The sequence below is a fragment of the Cupressus sempervirens genome, chromosome 5 (assembly GCF_028749045.1).
Source record: "Cupressus sempervirens isolate cs-2001-9-10 chromosome 5, ASM2874904v1, whole genome shotgun sequence".
NCBI lineage: Eukaryota > Viridiplantae > Streptophyta > Pinopsida > Cupressales > Cupressaceae > Cupressus > Cupressus sempervirens.
The window spans coordinates 397,095,078-397,115,808 of NC_143122.1; the positions used below are offsets into that span (position 1 = coordinate 397,095,078).

The following is a 20,731-nucleotide window of genomic DNA, read 5'->3' on the forward strand; positions in this document are numbered from 1 at the left end:
ATTTCCTTCTTAAAATTTCCATTAAATTAAATCATTAATTATTATTTTAAATTGATTTAATTATAACAGAAAATCATTACAAACCCACGAGACTAAATATTAAAATCCATAAAAGTACAAAATGCTAGATCAAGCTCAAGGGTTAAAGTCACGAATTTACATCACTTGATGAATTTAGAAGGGCAAACAACCTAAATACTTGTCTTACTTTCTAGGATAATTGGCTTAAGTTTAGGATTTGGACTCAAGAATTATCTCCCCTCTTTTACCATTGAGATACTACGATAGGGTACACTCATTTTGGCAATTCAGGGAAGCCGATACCTAGTACCTGCAATCCACATAAAGTCTACACATGTACATACACATATATTATAAACTAAACAGGCAATGGCGAGAAGTGGTGCATTGTGTAGATCTCGACTAGCAGGTGACTACGACTTCCTCCCTCAAACATATCAGAAACATCATACATAAAATAAAACATACAGGTACACCATACACATGTAAGTATGGGGTAAGTATCTATCGAAAACACATACAAATAATCCATCTAACTATCATCATGAAATAACTGAAATCATTGTATACTATCATAATTGAAGAGCAATCATGCATACATGAAATAACTAGTCCAAAGTAACTCATCATATAATCATAACTGAAATCATTGTATACTATCATAATTGAAGAACAATCATGCATACATGAAATAACTAGTCCAAAGTAACTCATCATATAATCAATCGAGTATGAAATAATATCCAACAATCTGGAAAATAAATGTCACTGATCATCAACCATAAACATAAAGCTGGCCTAAAAGAGTTCGACAATATTAATTGAAAAGAAAACTTGGGGTAGGCACTACAACATGCACACCTTTCCTCAAGTGTTCCCTTACCTTAGTTTTTAGGTTGCAAAAAGCACCTTTCCTAATCTTGATGCCTTTGGTTTTTTAGTTCTTTATGTTTTAGGTTTTGTGTGAACAAAGGTACGCACATGCGCACCTTGAGAAGGTGCCATGCGCGCATCTTTGGTGTCCTAACACTTATGTGTTTTGTGTTGTGTGCAGGGTCGAGCATACCTTTGGAGGTGTGGTTGAACTGGGAGAGCGGAGAGGAATGAGGTAAGGGGGAGGGGTCCCAAGCTTATATAGGCTTAGGCCCCGTGTGTGCACCCTTTGGATGTGCTCCAAAAGGAAAAGAGTTGCACATTTAGCGCACCTGAGCACCTTGGAAAGGTGCGCATGTGCGCTTTTATGCACAAAAACACTCTTTTCTTCCAAATTTTCTCAGTTCTGACACCAGGGGGTTTCTCATTTAGAGACAAGGGCTAGATCCAGACTCTAAGGGAAGTTCCAAAATGACCCAAGCCTCGGACTATGGGTTTGGGAGACAATAATTTACTAGGTGTCCCCATTTCTAAGAGAAATGGGGCATGTGTTGTGAAACCACAACAATATTTAACAATTCCAAAATAAAAAGATCACATTTTATAATCAATATTATTAGTGATTGCTCTAAATTATTTTTGAAAAAACATGACATACATTTTAATAAAATAATTTTATTCATCACTACTAAATAATAATTATATTGTATTAACAAATATACAAATGCTAAATTGTCTAATTAAAAAGTTAAATAATTAAGGGAAAGGCTAGAGTAATAGTTGAACAACTATATCTAAGTCTAGTCATTGTAGGTGTGAGATGGGTAGATGGATGATCTTCAAGAAACAATGGGAAAAAATTGTCTTTTTGTGAAAAAAGGGGCAGTTAAAATTGAATGACACTTTTATCTTTGAGTGTGCAACATATGAGGATACTAGTAAGTGATACAAAAATAAAATGAAAGCAAAATATCTAAATAAGCTATTTGAGGAGGCAAGACTTCACAAACTATATATTTTTTGAAAAAGATCCACAACAAAAGAGTCAAATGTGAAAAGAACTTGAAAATTGTTAAAATTATTGATTACTTAGAACAATGGTCTTGTAAATGCCATTAAAAGTCACACATCCTTGAGCTAGAGCTTGTCTATTGGACAATAGAAGGGTAGTTGAAACAAAATGACACTTTACCATTTGCGTGAACAACTTACGAGGATTGAAATATTGCTATTAAGATTCATTTGTGTAGTTTTTGAGTCAAACTCATTGACCATGTTTCATGAGTAGTGGTTCACAAGAACCCATCTCTCATTAGAATGAATGGAACACTTGATTGTATTTAGGTGATGCTCACAAAGGTGAAGCACTAAAACCTCTTAGCAGGTCATATATCCCAATACTAGTCTAGTTCAAGTACACTTCACCACAAAGTTCTTTACACGATTAATCACACTTTGCTTGCAACCCCATATGCAAAACCTTTAGCAGTGTTGTGCCTTATAAACCATTCACTATAAAGCCCCTTAAATGTAGCGCACTTGAGCTAATTGAGGTGGAGTAATACTGGGATGGATGAGCTCCAGGCAAGTCCCAATGCTTCACCTTTATGAGCATCAACTAGATGCAATGAATGCTAAATGTTCTATTCATTGACATGAAAGATGGTTCTTGTAAACCATTGCTCATGAAACATGGATCGATGAGTTTGACTCAAAACCTACACAGTTGAATCCTAATACCAACATCACAATTTGATTTGTTTTGAAAAATATCTCCTACTTATCAACATACAAGGATACTCATATAGTATGAAGACAATTCAAAGAAGAACAATAGAAATAGACTATTTGAGAAGACAAGACATCACAAAACTATAAGTTTCTTTATTGAGGTTATGCACACAATCATATTAGCTACCCATTACGAGAGCATGAACCTTTAACTAAACCTCTTCTGCTAAGAGCCAAGGAATGAGGAGTATATATTTCACCAAACTCGTCTTGGGTATGATCCTTGACCTCATCCCTAATTTTGATGTTAGAACCTTATAATTAGGAAGACTTGATTCCTAATAGAATCATTAAAAAACTTCGACTTTACGAATAAACTAATTATCCATTGGTTAAATTTTTTGGGACCCACATCCTAAGGGGAAAAAATGACATTGAAAAAGTCTTAAAAAAATGTTAAAGATGGAAACTCTTGTTCCCCTCCTCCTAGGTAAACATCATTAAAAAGTCATTTAAGAATGAGCTAGAATGTCAAATTTTCCAAGGGAAGATCTAAGGAACGTGGGCACTAAGATATTTTCTTCTTTTGAGAAAATTGCCACGAATCCCTTTAAGGGAAACCATCCAGATAAAAAAGTAAAAAACGCCGAAACCTATACTACAATTAGTTACCTCGTAATCACAGAGCTTAATTAATCAAGTAGAATCTTCGTTCCCGCTCTTGCTACTTATTCACGCTCTCCCTGCAAACACAAACGAAGCCAAAAACAAAACAAGACCACTCAACTCACCGCCCTTCCGAAATTGTGGGAAGCCTCTGGACGCGTGTAGTGGTCGAATCCCCGCAAGAATTGGACTACCATCGCTAAACAATAACATAACAGGAGGTCTAAAGTAGTCTTTGCCAAGATTGGCGATCTGGATCCACAGTTACAGCATGGCAAAGAGCAATGCAAAATTGTGATTTGATCTCAGAGTCTAGATGATTTTGACGCTGGTTTTTATAGCGTCGGAAGAGATTTCTGTACACACATTGTCCATCTAGCGTTATCGGTGTCTCTGTCTTTTGGTTTTGGGATGTACTTGAGCCCAATTTCAGAGTTTGCTTTGATTACAGAAAATTGATTTTTTTTTGGCTTTTATCTTTTTCGTTTTTACGATGGCGACGGATTCCATCATGGGGCGCTCGGATGGTGGTTTGGTCCGTATTTCTTCCAAGGGGAAGAAGGGCGGTGTTGGCCTTTTGAAAAACCAGTTGGAGCTCGTCAAGAGGAAAGATTGTGAGAGATACACAATTGCTAAGATTCCTGAAAATCTTTCGTTTGAAAAGGGCTTTTATATGTTTATTAGGGCGTGCCAGTTATTGGGGCAAAAAAATGAAGGTATTAGTGTGGTTGGTTTGGCCGGGCCTTCCGGAGCGGGGAAAACTGTTTTCTGTGATAAGGTCTTGAGTTTCATGCCGGGCATTGTCTCTATTTCTATGGATAATTACAACGATGCAAGCCGCCTTGTGGACGGCAACTTTGATGGTGAGTTCACTTCTTTCTCTCTTTCTTCTCTTCTTTTTTTTCCTCATAGTTCTTAACAGTGGGAAGTTTTTCTGCTAAATTGCATTGTTTTTATCAATTTGGATTTCCATGATTTTTTCTGAAAAATCTCTCTGCAAACCATTGTGTTGTGCCAGGCCTATATTCCGGAGGCTTTTTCATGAAAAGCGACCTTCAAATAGCAATCTTAAAATTCTTATTGGAAAAACTTTATGCAAATTCTTATGTCCTGTACTTTATTTTCGGCCCTAAATCTAAACATACTTTTTTTTGGGAATACAATAAGCTTCTGAGTGGAAAATTTAACCGTAAAGGCTAAGATTGTTTTTCTGAGTATGACTGAAAAATCCATACGCCGGGATTGTGGTCGTAAATCCTCTTTTTGTAACGACTTTTCGGATCCAATCAAACCCTTTATCACTTACGACATAAAATTTATTATCAGTTATTTATTAGCATAATATACTAAATATTACACATTCATTTGTTTTAGCCAAATTCTTATTAGGTCAGCCATACATCTAAAATCTCAATAATCACTCAATTTTGGAAATGAAAAATAAAATTGAAAGCGAAAGTAATTTTTTCTTCTGAGAATTTTTCGTATAGAAATCGTTTGATAATAAATTTGACAGGCATTTTCCTTTAAGAGATTGTATTTGGCACTCTGCCGGATCCAAGTCATTGTTTTTAATAACAGTTATAATGTTGTTCTTGTTAGTTATTTCCTTCACAAGCTCATGTAATAACGGTTTTATTGTTTTTAAATTCAATTTTTTTCTTTCAGTAATAATTTATTTTATCTCGTTTTATATTGAGATATTAGACCACCTAAATAGGGGATGGTGTTATGAGCTTAGAGGTTATTGTCTCTTTTTCAAAGACAATCTGTCTTGATTCGCTACTTCTTTCTGTACTGTCTAGTTTTTAGGTCTGAAAAAGAATCTAATTTAATTTCCCCCGTTAAAAGTTGGCCAGATAATGGACAACCTTGAACTTTACTCAGGGTATAAGTTATACTGCCTTCTAAAGATTTAAAATATCAAATTTGAGAATGATGTGTTTATTTCTTCTTTTCTTGTCAATTATAACAATACTACAATGCTAATTATTTTTCCATTCAAGAGAAACTATAACTTAATAAGTGGACTATCTATTTTCAGCTTCGACAAGCTTTCATAACTCTGACTATCATCATAGAAATGCCTGCTAGACACATTGCTGTTGAGGACACACCCTTTTTATAGTAGCAAAATTCATAGCAGGAGCTAGCATAGAAATCTCAAGAAATTGGAATAGTACGCTTAGTATGGTTGAACCTGCATGCCCTGTAAATTCTAATTGCTGCCAGTGGTTTCTCTTCAACATCAGCTTCCAAGCATGGCCCCTTGTTGTGGACTTGTCATCAGTTAAACAGTTGGTGATAACATGGACATGGAGGTTTTGTAATGTTGCAATGGCCTGAAATATGTGCCCCACTTATGAGATACCTCCCAAACTTAAATAGCAACCTTAGTAAGTGAATCCTCAAGATTACCAAGCAGTAAGCATGAGTGCTTTGTAACTTACTGCAACCGTGGAAGTCAAGGCAATGCTTTGCCATTGCTTGATTAGTATAACCTCCTTGTAGATACTTACCTCCTTTTTGAAAATTTGATAATCTTTAAAGGGAAGCAATAGTAGGATGGGCAGCAGCTGGAGGAGGGTAAGGAGAAATCCCAGGGGGCTTGATTATGACAGAGCTCATGAGATCTTCATTATAGAAATATCTTCGGCAGACTGCTGAACTTTAGAGTTTTGAGGTCTGTTGGATTGGGGATGGGAAAAAGGGTTCTTCTAGGATTTTTATACTGGTCCAAATCCTCTTTATAATAAGAATTTTTGTTATGGTGGCAAGTTTATAAGAGCAGAGGTTGCCAAGCAATTCTTTGAATTGTCTTTCAGCACTCACTGCATCTCGGTGATGCTCACAAGGGTGAAGCACTGGAATTTCCTGGGGTAGGATGCTTACCCATGAAGTGATCCAACTCATAAAGATTACTTGAAACTATGCAGTTGAATCCCAATAAATCATCACATAATTTAGTACATTGTGAAAACAGCACCTATATATTTGTGAAATTGGTTAAGAATATGATGATGGTCTCCCAGCATTTGAGTTTCTCATCTTTCAAATGGCATCCTGAATAGAGTCTTGCAAGAATCAGGAGTTTGCTCAGTAAAAACCTTAGAAATTTGATGGATGTAAGCCTTTATAAGACCCTGCCACATGGCTAAAGCTTTAGTACTGTTGTTTGTCTCTAAATTGAGGCCTTAGTGGAATAAACTGGCTGCTTTTTCCTTAGCGTTCTGGCATACGACTCTGCAGATCCAAGATTGTCATTGGATGGTTCGCCAGTGTTTCACTTTGCTAAGAGTGATCTCTAGGCGACCACAAAGCATAATTTAGGTTCTATTTTAGCAATTTTTTCCATTGGGGTTAAAATATTGACATTCTAAACCTGGAGAGAGAATGAATATTTACTTCAAAATCTTATATTAGATTGCTGCCGGCCAAATAGACAAGCTTTAATATATATGTGGAAGTGCTTTCCAAAGGTTAGCAACTGGGTAAGGACAAAGGTTGCATGCAATTTAGGGTATCCTACATTGGTCTGTGGTTAAAACATTTCATAGAACTAAGAGCAATTGGAAAACTGATATTCTTACCATAGTGATATCTACATCCAAATCTAAATGGAAAATAATGTAGTATTTAATGTTTGTAGTGAGTTTAACTAAAAATACAACATCATGGAAAAAACAGTCCCACAAAGTCCTGGTGCTTCACCTCTGTGAGCATCACCTAGATCCAATGAGTGGTAAGTATTCCATTCAATCTTATGAGAGAACGGTTCATGTGAATCACTACTCATGAAACATGGGTCAATGAGTTGGACTCAAACTATGCAGTTGAATCTTGATGGCAATATCATAATGGAGAGTACTTTTTGTTGTCATCATCCTGCTTGTTGACCTGCACACAATCATTTTTGGGCTTATAAACATAAATTATCAACTTCTCTCCTAGAGTTGATAGTGTCATATTCAGGGCTCAAGAATTTTTAAAGTTTTTGTCTTTTGTTATTAGTTCCTTTGTTTTTTGATTCTGATTTATTGGACATATATGGTGGTCAAGCCATTTTCTGGAGATCTTAGTCTTGAATCTCTTTCATAAATTGAATAGTGGAGGACCTGTTCTTTATGAATGCAACTTCTTAACATTACTTTACAACTGTTTACAACCGTTTGGACCATTTAAAGAGAATCTTGTATATGTTTTTAATCCCAATTTAGTTTCTTCCTCAAGGGAGATCAGAATGTGGTAGTCATGGCTTTTATCTCGAGTCCTTGAGCTATTGTAATGTCCTAAAGAAAGGTCAAATACGTGTTAGGGAATACTGGTGGTTTGCCTAAGGTGCCAGGAATTAAGATAGATCATAACGGTAAAGATCATCGAGAATGTGCCATATAGAAATCAGAAAATTTCTTAAAAATTTTAATAGTTTTTGTGGACATTGGTTTTAGTGCAATAAAGAAATTGAGACAGTTAAATGAAATAAAAAGTGAAAAGATTATTTAGTATTTTCTGAGAGTTATTTGTTCTTCTTTATTAAATATGTCAATTTTTGAAGATAAGACCTGAAAACTATAGAGGAATTTCTATACTGATCAGATGGTCAGAATCATGCTCTTAATTTGTTGCAAATTCTTTGCTAGACATCTCTTTGAGTAATGTGCTATGCAGTTTGAAAAGAGCTAACAACAATGCATCCATAATCATGGGTAATATTATCTGAATTCAACTGTCCAGTTATTTCATTACAGCGTGCTTTTGCTTTGCTTTACTGCTATCTAGCTGAAGCTAATAGTCTGTTCTCATTCCTCAAATAGACATGAAAGACACTAAATTTTTGATTTGGAAATTTTTGAATTCTTTCTCTGCTTTTTGTTGCTGGGAATTAAGATTCAGATCTCAATATGAATGTTCTGTTCAATTCTTGGATGATTTTGGATACAGAACATGCGTAGATACAGTACATTCTTATCTTTTTGCACATCCAAAGAAAAAGTTGACTGGCTGTATTTTTATATTTGTCCTCCTATGTACTTTTGGATTCCATTGACCTTTCTCTAAATACTGCCAATTCTTCATGCACGAGTCTATTCTATTGGTGAGTAAAGATGGATGTTTGCATCTTTTACTGAGAAAAACAAATGCAGTCTCAATCATATTGTTAAGATTTCTCCCTGTATTTTTATTGGCAGATCCAGCACTGACAGATTATGGTACTCTTCTTCAGAACATAAGGGATTTAAAAGATGGGAAACCTGTAAAAATTCCCGTATATGATTTTAAGCTCAGCCGTCGCATTGGCTACAGGTTTGTCTTTTAGTTTGGATGAAACATATTAATTGTAATTGTCACATGTTGTAATATAATAGTTTTGAATTTTGAATGCTTTCCAAGAAATACTAAATGCTGTCTAGGAATTGCCTGAACTGAAGTTTAGAGTTGGCTAACATCTTATGTGAATTATTTTCCAGGGATGTTGAAGTTCCATCATCTAAGATTGTTATCATTGAGGGTATCCATGCTCTAAATGAACAATTACGGCCATTACTGGATCTTTGTGTGTCTGTCACTGGAGGTGTTCACTTTGATCTTGTCAAGCGGGTTCTTAGGGATATTGGCCGTTGTGGTCAGGAACCTGCAGAGATCATTTCTCAAATATCAGAAACGGTAGGTTGACTTTTCCTTATAAAGTTTGGCAAGGGAGTTCCTTTTGGGAACCAACATAACCATATAGCAAGTTAAATAATCTCCTCTTTGTTGGTTCATTTATTAAATTATTTGTTTCAGGGCCATTACACAAGATGAATTACAGGGACAACATTTTTACATATTTAGTTTGCTTATGCATGTGTCGTATGGCTGCTACTTGCCTGTCTTTCGAGTATTTGAGCTTACACATTGTATCTAATCATAAGTCTGCATCTTTTACTGCAGGACGTGCAAGTGTACATAGCTGGCTTATTTGTACTTAAAGGAGACATCTGTTCTAGTGTTATATCTTTTAAGAACCACAACATCACTGTCTCCTGTTTTCCATAGTCAATGACTAGCGCAAATTGATAACTTTACTAGGTCCTGTCATGCTTAAATCTCCTTTGTGTAGTACTGTGGGTAGGTGCATATACCAAATGCAGGACAAACATGCTCAATTCTAATTGGCATTAAATAACTACCGATAATAATTCTTGGCATATCTTTGACTTAGACCTATTAAAATATTTGAAAAAACAACTGTCATAAATTCTACCTTTGTGATTAATGAAACTTTGCTGTTGAAATGCTTTTGTTTGGTCTCCGAACACACCTGCATTTGTTTTTGCTCCCCATAGATGGTCTGGTGTACACTTTTCCCTTGAAGCTCAATACCAAAACACATCTCAGATGATTTGTAATTTTATTTTGCTTTCCTCTTTAAAAAACATACTTAATTTTAACAAATATATAATATGATAATTACAGTAGAGCAGAAAATCAATTTAACAAAACCCTACTGATTGAGGAAGTGAGACATGGATGCACAGTTTTTGTTGGCCTATTCAATGTATAATGGTTCAGGCATTCCTATTGTTCTACTACAGTCTATATCTGATATCATGAATGTCATACTTTACTTCAAGATTTCTTCTATGAAACTCCTCATTTATTCAGGATTCAAGTGATGTCTTTTAAGCATGTATTGCTACTAATTGTGGATTCAAAACTTCCTTTCTGAATTTAGATTATTGCTGAACAATACATTAGCCTCTGGTCCAAAACCCATTGCTTTGTGTGACTGGAACCAAGATATGGAGTTCACTCCTAAAGCTTATATTACTTCTGAGAATTCCTTTTGTAAGCATGGGTTATTGTCTGCCTTTGTCTTCTGTATATTGTTATTATTGATTGATCATTGGAATAAAGAAACAAGAGAACAATCTTCAAAATTTAATTTGCATTGCTGGCAGGATCTTATGTATTTTAAATGGCGATGATGCCCAAGAAAAAAGCTGCTTGGTGTCTGTTGTCAAGAACTATAGTTTGGATTGTTATCTATAGATATTTGTCTTTGTGTTCTCTAATGATAGGTATTTACAAATGATATTTTTTAAATTTTTAATTAAATGCAAGAATGGATTTTGCAGGTTTATCCAATGTATAAGGTGCATATTGAACCTCAACTGGAGACTGCACATATTAAAATTATCAATAAATTTAATCCATTTTCTGGGTTTCAAACCCCAACTTACATTTTGAAGGTATTATAATATAACATCTTATGATCTGATGCAAATCATAATCTAGCTAAGTGTCTCAATGGATAATTGTAGTTAGACACTTTAGTTGCCTGATACATGTGCCTGCTACTTTTTTTGCAGTCTAGTCGTGTTATTACAGAGGACCAAATTAGGGAAGTTTTGTGCATAGAAGATCTTGGAAAAACTGAAGAAACTTATGACATCTATCTTTTGCCTCCTGGGGAAGATGCAGAGACATGCCAGTCTTACCTGAGGATGCGAAGTAGAGAGGGAAAATACAACCTTATGTTTGAGGTAATAATGACTCTGCCCCTCGCCTCAGTTTATAATAGGATCTGACATATTTTTTGAGTCGCAAAATCTGATATGTAAATTTTATGTTTGTAGTCGCAAATATCTTAAAATTTAAGAAAAACCCATTTCTTTCTTAGTAAAAGTGAAATCCACTTTGTCCGAGAAGTTGTCTTTGAGATAGTGAAAGTCTTCATTTCAAACTAAAAGTAGTTGCTATGTCATTGGTACTTGGTGCACTTTACTTTTCTGAAATGACAGAATTTCATTGTGATAGCAGGAATGGGTTACAGATCATCCATTTATCATATCTCCAAGGATAACATTTGAAGTTGGTGTCCGTCTTCTTGGAGGCTTGATGGCCCTAGGATACACAATAACTTCATCATTGAAGCGAACAAGTCGTATATTCACAGATGATAGGGTGATAGTGAAAGTTGATAAGCTTGAACAACTACAGCGGAAGTACATACAGGTATTGAACACATTTCAAGACTTTTTGGGCTATGAAAGGCATTCATTTGGGAGTTACTGTTGTCTTTCTGATGTTTTGAAAATTGTTGATTTGAATTGTTGTGAATTCGTCATCAGGTCCAGGGTAAGGACAGGTCCTTAGTTGCAGAGGTTGCTCGGAAACTGGGCCTTGATGGGTCATATATTCCTCGCTCCTATATTGAGCAAATACAACTTGAGAGGTTAACAGCTGAAATAATGGTAGGGATTGAGTCACGAAGCTTCATATCATATTTTTATACACAAAACAAGTCACCAAGTTTCCATTCAAGTTATATTTTGTACTTATGTATTGTGCGTTTTGACAGGCACTTCCTGATGACCTGAAGTCCAAGTTATTGCAAAATGATTCTGAGGCCACCAGTCCCAGGTCATTTTCCTGGATATCTGATGCAAAGCCTGGTTTAAAGACTCAGTATAGTAAAAGGTATTTTGCTGAAATCCTGAAAAGTGTTTTTGGCCATATCATTTTCACCATGTAATAATATGAAGGCCTGTATTCGCATTCTTTTTATGTATATATTTTTTGTCTGTTAAATGGCTTAATTATCATAATTATTTCAGTTAGTACTTTTTTATTTTAGCTGGACATATGGTTAGTTGGAGCTAAGATACCTTGATCCTCCTTTACTTTTTTTGAACTGGAAATATAAAGACATACTATTAAACTTTGAGGTGTTTCCGTCTGCTATATATTTTGGTTGGAAGATACTCTTTGCTTTTAACTATTTTGTTCCATTGTTATAGGATCCAGATTTGATTTCCACAGTTTGTTTTGTTTGGTAGCTATTGGCCCGCATGATCCGACATGCTTGGTATTTTCAATTTCTTTGTTCGTTGTGTATCTCTCAGATTCTGATACTCGTCTTTCCTGTGTTCTTTTTCTGATGTTAGATATTAGAGGTTTTCAGTTTTATACAAAGAAAACAAGTATAGAATAGTACTGTGGTAGCAATTGAGAAGCAGTGTTTTAGTCATATCATGGGTTTTCCAGTTTGTTATTTGTTTGCAATATGTGAAGAATGTCATCTATGGATCATGTTTCAAATTAAACAACTGATCCTTGATTTCATCAATCTTGAGATTTGTCCGAATCTTTAGTTGATTACCAAGATATATTGATTTTCCAATATTTGTTGTTTGCATATTTTTGCTTTTACTGAATTACAAATTGGATCTTTATGCCCTGATTGTATATTCGCCTATTTCATATCTGATTTCATTATTATTGTTCCTTATCCATTCATGGTTTTCAAGGTCTTGGCTTTCTGAAATATTGGAACTTCTGGAAGACAGGCTTTATGGAAGATTCATACTATAACAATCTTCTAGAGAGTATGTTTACTGAGCTTCTCTGATGGGCTCTAGATGACTGGCAGTGAAATTATTATTTTACTTTTTTTGTTCCATCTGTAGTTTGAAATATCACTCAATAAAAACTTGCAAGACATACCATGATTTTTTAAGTCAAAAGTTGCCAAAAATTCATCAAAACTGAGCTAGGTGAGTTAATATGCAAATTTCTTGGCTGTAAAATTAATTCACTACTTGTAAGATTCTTGATTACTGCAAGTTTCCAAATAGTCTGTGAGTTTTCGAATTGTGGTTCTATCTGCTCGACATTTGACACTAACGATGATTGGAAAATTGCATACGAAGTATGAATCCTAATCTAGCCCAATCATAAGAAAAGAAACTCATAAGTATTAAATCATCATCCAAGAGAACACTACATAAATAAAACACAATATAATTATAAATCAAATAAAACCAAATCTTCATGAAAACACAATAAAAATTATAATTCAAATAAAACCAAATGCTTCATGAAATGCTTGATGCTCTCAATTTTGTAGCACAAGACACAAGAGGCTATGGTGAATGGAGATGGTTGAATGATAGACAAATGACTTAGTTATCAGATTCATGCCCAGGAGGCCGGATTAGGATTCGGATTTGGATCTGATCCAGATCTGGATTTATGCCAGGATTATCCGGATCCTGATTTATGTCAAGATTCTTCCGGATTTGGGCAAGATCCTTGATTTGGACTTTGGATCTGTCTGGATCTGTAGACTGCGTATTCGGACGAGTCCAGAGTCTAAAACAAGGATCTCGCATGAATTTATGACGAATCCACGCAGATCCTTGTGAATTCGTCACAAATCCACTTGAATCCATCACGGATCCCCAAGGACCCACAAGCCAAACTTGGAATATATATCTATTTGCTCCCCCGCCCGCTTGCCGACGAATGCCCACGAATCCTAATAGGAAAAATATAAAATCACGAATGCACAAATCCAATTCACGTGCCCAAATTGATTCGTATCCTGAATTGGTAACTAAGACAAATGATAATGATGATGATAGATTGATAGGAAAATAGCAAGATGATGGCAAGACAAAAGGATGGTAGCAAGATTAGATAGTATAAGGTTACATTAGGGATTCATGCCTTAAAAAATGCTCTCGGTTGAAATTAAGAGGTGGTAAAGGAATGACCAAGATTAAAAAGAAATTAGGGTTTTGGTAGGAGTGAAGCATATTAAGAGGCAAAAGGAGTAATCCCCACGAATCCTAATAGGAAAAATAAAAAATCACGAATCTACAAATCCAATTCACGTGGCCGAATGGAAATCGGTAACTAAGACAAATGATGATGATGATGATAGATTGATAGGAAAATAGCAAGATGATGGTAGCAATATTAGACAATATAAGGTTACATTAGGGATTCATGCCTTGAAAAATGCTCTTGGTTGAAATTAAGAGGTGGTAAAGGAATGACTAAGATTAAAAAGGAATTAGGGTTTTGGTAGGAGTGAAGCATATTAAGAGAGGCAAAAGGAGTAATCCTCACAAATCCTAAAAGGAAAAATAAAAAATCATGAATCTACAATTCCAATTCATGTGCCCGAATCAAAATCGGTAACTAAGACAAATGAAAATGATGATGAAAGATTGATAGGAAAATAGCAAGATAATAGCAAGATGATAGGCAAGATAGAAATATGATAGCAAGATTAGACAATATAAGGTTACATTAGGGATTCATGCCTTCAAAAATGCTCTCGGTTGAAATTAAGAGGTGGTAAAGGAATGACTAAGATTAAAAACGAATTAGGGTTTTGTTAGGGAGTGAAGCAGATTAAGAGGCAAAAGGAGTTGGTTGAGATTAAGAGGTAAAATAGGCGTGTTTGACTTTTCAAGATGCATTGCACCTAGACACAAGCTGAGTGGAGAATGTCAAATGAAGAGATGAATGACGAGTGTTGCATGAAAAAAAATTAGGAGTCGATCCATGTGAATACATACATTGGTAAAAATCAAAAGAAAAGTATTTAGAAATTTATTAAACAAACAAATGCTAATGAAATAAATGAATAAATAATAATATTAATTTAATTAATATCGGAAATTTGTTGGTTTTTAAGGACATTTTTAGGTGTCTACAAAGTACAAATACTTCAATTGAGTCTTGTCATTTTAATCAAACCTTAAAGCTTCAGGTCTTGCTTTGGTGCATTATAATTATTTAATTTTGTATTAAGAAATTTTATTTGAAATCAATATGCATTTGCAGCTATAGATATCTTATTCTAGGATGGCTTTTCGATTTGTTATATGATACACTGAAAATATGAATTAGTTCAAATATGAGTTTGCAGCATTAATTCTTACTAAGTAATTAGTAGGGATTGTTAATTGCCTACATTGCCTACATTTTGCTCAGTGATTGAGGGTGATCATGTTTCGGTCTTTACTCTTGTTTTTAAGGTTCACATAAACATATACATGGAAGAAGCATGAAATGACTCAGAAAAGAATGAAAGGTGAATATTAATCTTTACCCTGAAAACAAAGCACCTAGCTGAGGAAGTTGTTTTCTTGAACATGTATTGGAACAATGTTAGGGGAAGTCACCTTACCATGCACAGATTTTAAAGAGTGTTTAATGCATTTAATAGCAGTTTTCAGACTGCAATCTGGGGATCATCCTTTGTTGGGGTCTTTTAAAAAAATGAATCAAAATTTTGAATATAAAATCAATAAAGCAGCAACTTATGACAGAGCATGTCGCAAATGTGAGTCCTGAAATAATTTCTGAGCTTAATAAATATTGTAGAATTTGGGTCGAGGCAGACAAAAAGTTGAACACAAAAATAATAACACTGTTGTTACATCCTATTTTGTAGGGAATAAATGAGTTGTTTTGCCACTTTTAACAACTCAAAATATCCCAACTAATTATTTTCACACCTAGAATAGCTTCATGAGTTTTTAGTGCAACTCACTTTTGTTTTATCATAAGACACTTTAATTATGCTAACCCATGTGAACACTAACATAATTTCCTAACAATTATGGAAATTCGGTTACCATCTGGATTGATTTAGTGTTCAGCTCGGGAACTTGCTTGGACTGAGAGCTAATGTCCTGCAAAGGCTTTTTGCTTTTCACAATCTCACAATCCTAATGTTTTATTTTGCAGCTGGAGCAGAAATAGCAGCAATGACATGTGTACAAGGTAAGCTTTTGTGGGTTTTCAGTTGCATGTAAATTTGCTTCTCATTTGTAGTTTCTGTTATTGGAGATCCAGCTCCTCACAACTCATATGAACAATTGAGCAGGGAAGATTATGATCGTACAGAAAGGCCACAGAAAAATTCAAAGTCTCCATTGTCTTGGGAAAAAGCGAACAGCAAAAAATATGATAATGGTGTCCCAGACTCACCGCGGGAGCTTCAAGACCAGGTATGCATCATGAATGTAAAAGCAGCTTATGATTATTAAGCTGTCCGACTATTGTCATTGAGAACTCAATTTCTTTGTTTTAATAGAATCTTGTGTCCTGAAGCGGCATTTTTCTTATCAGGACTATGGCAGGCTTGCGGATCAAATGGCTGGTGTCAGTGAAAGACTCGATGAAGTCTTGTCTCGTGTTTCAGAACTAGAATCTAAATTTCCTCAGTCTGGCAGCCAAGGGCATCTCCCACGGCAAGGTTCAGCTGTAGGTTCTTTTGGGAACAGTCTTGGTGTTGTGCACTGCAATGGAAATTCAAGTGGTTCCGGATCTTCTCCTCCAATTGCAGCTTCAAATGGTTCAGGGCCAGGTTTAGATTCTAGTGTAGTTGAGGAGGTATTGATTGTTGAGCTCTAAGGAGCATTGCAGTAATTATTGCCAGTTTTTTCTTGTTAGCTTTTAAATGGCTTGTAATATAGAATCATAGATAATAAAAACAGATTTTAAATTAGATCTTGTATGTTTTATTGTTTGCAGGTGCGGGTTCTTTTGCGAGGACAGAGGCATCTAACGAAGCAGTTGGATGTGCTGAGTAATCTTTTACGTGGAAGCATTGATAGTCCAAGAGATCAGAAGAAAAATAACAAATGGAAATGTGAAGGTCTTATTGGAAGAATGAGGACTAATGATTCTGGTCTTGCCATTGTTGCTACCCTTATAACTATAGGTATTGGAGGTGTCATAGGGACGATTGTATTAAGGACATCAAGGACGTGACAAATGAAATTCGAAGTATAAAGGATAAATTACTTCTCAAGCATATAGTTCTCATTGAGATAAGTGTGCGTTACTGCCCATTTTCATGTGGGCCTCTATTCTTGTTGCAATTTTTCTTGAGAAGCAGATAAGGAAAAGTCATGATTCTCAAATAGGTTTTCAATACCAAGAAATTCTTTTGAGTGCATACATTTTCTTCTGAGTCATCATATAAAGCTATCTTTCTGGGAAGCTGCCAAAGTCAATTTTCTAAATAGATTTATTAATGAGAGGACCACAAGAATATTTATCGTTTTACTCATGCACTTGCAAGATTGTATAGAGCAAAAATGGTAAGATTCCATAAGAATAAAATTTTCAAGGCCACTTAGGGAGGACAATTATATGTTGATGCTCAACGTCTGTGCATTCTTAAAGTAGGGAATGCTTCTTGAAACAAAAAACTATTTGATAAACACATACGAAGTGTGCTGTTGATAAGCCCTTGAAAAGGTCACAGAAAACAAAATCAAGTCAAGGTCCTTCTCCACATACCCATTTTTTAAGAAAAAAGACCATCACAAGACCACAAACACATCTATGAGATTCTAATTCGGAGGACGGGTATCAACTTCAGAAGATCTTCTGAATTATACATATAGTAGGAGTATTAAATTTTAATCATGCTCTAGTAATCTGGCAAGCCAACAAACTATCTTATAGCCTTCTGTTGCTACCACAGCTTCATTTGGGGAGACAGTCCAAAGTATTTTTCACTTCCAAAGATATCCTTGCAAACAGTCAGTCCACTGAGAGTACTACTGTGAAGCCACTTAATAGGGGACTTGTTTGAAATAGCGTGATTTAAAGGGATCGCAAGCTGAAGGAAATAAAAATTAAGGAAAAGACTTTCAGCAACACTTGATACTTTATTTTAGGGATAACAGACCATCAAACTGAAAATATCTAGATCTCTCTCTTTTATCTACCTTGTAAGAATTAGCAATGCCCGTACCATGAAATTTCTCTTCTTATTACCATTTTCATCCTTTGGAATTGAGATTAACGGATTCTGAGATCAAGATTGGTTTTCGATTGCTAAAATCACCCTTCTGGTTTCCAAATAAAGTTTCTTTCAGCATATTGGATACGATGAAAGGATTTTTTGGATGTTAAATCTTGCATTGCAAATTTGGTGAACAAATGCTTTAACAGCATTAATGTTTGAGGAAAGAACATTGGGGGTCTTCTACTTGGTTTTTAAGAGTTCGTACTGTCACTTTAATCTACTCTGAATAGAATTTCACTTGATAGCTTATTTCTGTAGGAAACAGAACATTGACGTTATCTAGGTGTTTGAATGATCTTAAATATGGGGAATTGAATAGTTTTGAGCAGTAAGTAAACAGTGCGTCCATATTTTCCACTTTCCATATACAATTTGGTTGGATATGAAATTATCACAATGTCAGTCGGTACATTGCAATACAAGTTAAATGCTTCCAACTGCTGTGATTGCAAAGATAGAGAAATGGAAGAAATATTGAATCCCACTATACTGAAACCTTAGAAAACGTCCCAATGGACCTTTGAGAGAGAAGAAAAATTTATCTTTCAAAGTAATCAAGATATAAGGCCTGTGTAATTCAGAAAAATATGAAAATGACTTCGGAGGAAAACTGTTTGTACGAAGTCAAAATCGATGATCACAATAATGGTAAATAAGTCTAGGCTAATCTTCCCAGAGTCAATTCCATATGTTTGCTGTTTGGAATTCATCCATACTCTAATCTTGCCCCAAAATAGGGTTTAGGTTGTTTTGACAAATATATATTTTTCAATTGAAACCCTTTCACGCTAAAAACTATATATACAAATTTATTTTGTTTCGAAAATGGCAACAGAAAATTTCCATTTTACATTCTTGAGCGAAAATGTTTCTCACATAATACATCATATGGTTTAGAGCAAAACCCATCTGTGTGGAAGATGATGGCAATGATGAGGCTCATGCTGACACTTTGGAATTTGGGGGTTAGGGAAGATCTTAGTAGGGAAGAATTCAAGTGGGAGAGTTCACAATAAAGCAAACTAATCTTGTAGGATGCCAACTTGTTATCAAATCGCTATCTTATATTGCAAGAATCCATGTAATATTCGATATTAGAATAGTTTAAACATTGAGTACAATCATTTCAGCTGTGTATAATCAGCATAAGAGTATCAAGCAAAGTTCAAGTATTTGTAAAACAAAGAACTAAACAGACTTACATATCGAGTGCTTATCCCATGTATCAAAGATGGGAAGCAGATATAGCATGTGGATCTTATAGAAACAATGTAAACATTAGAGTATCAACATTATCAAAGGGTTGAGATTGACAGAAGAGATAATCATCATCCTTCATTTGGCCCCAACTATCATTGGTTTCCGGTGATTGCGAAAAGTTTGTAGCAAATGATGATCATGACATATTTGTCAGGTGCATTATCATTAGAACATTTTTAGTAAAAGCAGAATCATGTTTATCATTAGAAATGGTTAAGTCTTTCATCATCTTCTCTTATTGGTTTAGGATCCAACATATCTTTGTACTGCTCCAGGTATTTTATAGCCTTGACTTCTTGGTGAATGAGAAGTATACCATTCCGAACTAGCATCATAAATTGGGCCATAGAAATCTCCAAGGAGATAGAAACTTGAGACATAATAGAAAATTGTGAGTTTACAAGTACACCTTCTGTTGAAAGACTTCTTCATTCTCACCTTCGAGAGGAACCATAAGTTTTCACACGTGAGAACAAACCATAAGATTTCACATGTGAGAACAAACCATAAGATTTCTTCTATTGGAATTAGTTGTAGGGTCTCTAAGTTATTGTAAGGTAGTATAAGTATTGTGTAAGAGGTGCTTGGAGATCATTGTAAGTGGACCAACTGCAAATGCAATGTACAGACTACTTGGATGAGTAACTATATGGTAGGAGCAGTACGGAAGCAGTGTTTGGATGTTCGTACGAGGAATGGAATGATGGTGGGGAGGGAGTGTATAATGCCTATATGGTGTGTGGGGCAGTTGTGCAGTGAGGGTGATGAATAGGCCATATGGTATGTGTTTAGGCCATAGAGTTTGCAATGGGTTGTGTGGTGTATGCAAATTGAACTATAATTGGATGCCGAACAATACATTTACTGAAGACGCGAATTAATGGCAATACAAATGTTTCAATATATGTATGTGTCTGTGTGCGCGCGTGTGCGTGTGAATCTGCAAACAAGATGGTGTGTGGATTTGCCAGATCCGAGCAAGTAATACAAATACGAAATAGGGTGAGGTTTGACTCCCACCGAAACTGGGAAGCTAAGTTGGGAAGTTCTTTCGTTTTCGAAATGACGAACAACAAAAAATTCTTATAGGAATTCACAGTATATAGAAATAATCCAAATCGCACACCTAATACTACCTACATGCCATGCTTAAATACCCTTTGGAGAAAATTCTCGACGGTTTAATTAAATAAAAATGGGTCCGAGATGTAATAAATCAATTTGACCATTAACAAAGGTTTGATTAAATATTTATTTTATGACAAAAACATTATAGTCCTTTCGTTCCAAAATTTTCTTGTCCTCGAGTAAATACAAATCCAATTCTTGTAAACCTTTTGTAATCAGCTTCTTTAGTTTCGAGTTAGGTACCAAGTAGATCTTATCGCCATAGTAAATGATATCATCAATAACTTGGTATCTTTCATCATGTATATAGCTATCCATCAATTGACATGCAAATGTGTTCTTGGAGTACTCGACCAATAGATGGGCTTGCCAATTATCCAAGGAATGGGATAAAGTGTTGACTGCCATGTTTTTACTTGCAACGTCTAGGATCATATCATGTTT

General features: G+C 35.2%; 1 protein-coding gene across 2 annotated transcripts; it reads left to right on the forward strand.

The window, feature by feature from the left end:
- The first annotated feature begins 3,383 nt into the window (after positions 1–3,383).
- Positions 3,384–17,038, forward strand: LOC149556483 (inorganic pyrophosphatase TTM1-like). 2 transcript variants are annotated; one of them, XM_089830804.1, is made up of 12 exons: positions 3,384–4,154; positions 8,481–8,595; positions 8,760–8,955; positions 10,410–10,523; positions 10,644–10,817; positions 11,095–11,289; positions 11,406–11,528; positions 11,636–11,754; positions 15,823–15,858; positions 15,962–16,085; positions 16,189–16,470; positions 16,612–17,038. In XM_089830804.1, exons 1-12 carry the CDS (start codon positions 3,785–3,787, stop codon positions 16,849–16,851), a joined length of 2,088 nt encoding a protein of 695 aa, XP_089686930.1. In that variant the 5' UTR covers positions 3,384–3,784; the 3' UTR covers positions 16,852–17,038. The 2 variants fall into 2 exon arrangements, with proteins under 2 accessions (XP_089686930.1, XP_089686931.1); XM_089830805.1 differs by having other exon boundaries at positions 16,207–16,470.
- The last annotated feature ends 3,693 nt before the right edge of the window (positions 17,039–20,731 follow it).

Excerpts from the sequence above, each read along its gene's own strand:
- LOC149556483 (XM_089830804.1), top strand. The coding sequence starts at position 3,785 with ATGGCGACGGATTCCATCATGGGGCGCTCGGATGGTGGTTTGGTCCGT. Across the intron at positions 8,956-10,409 it reads TTTCTCAAATATCAGAAACG|GTTTATCCAATGTATAAGGT; the intron begins GTAGGTTGACTT and ends TGGATTTTGCAG. Across the intron at positions 11,290-11,405 it reads TACAGCGGAAGTACATACAG|GTCCAGGGTAAGGACAGGTC; the intron begins GTATTGAACACA and ends ATTCGTCATCAG.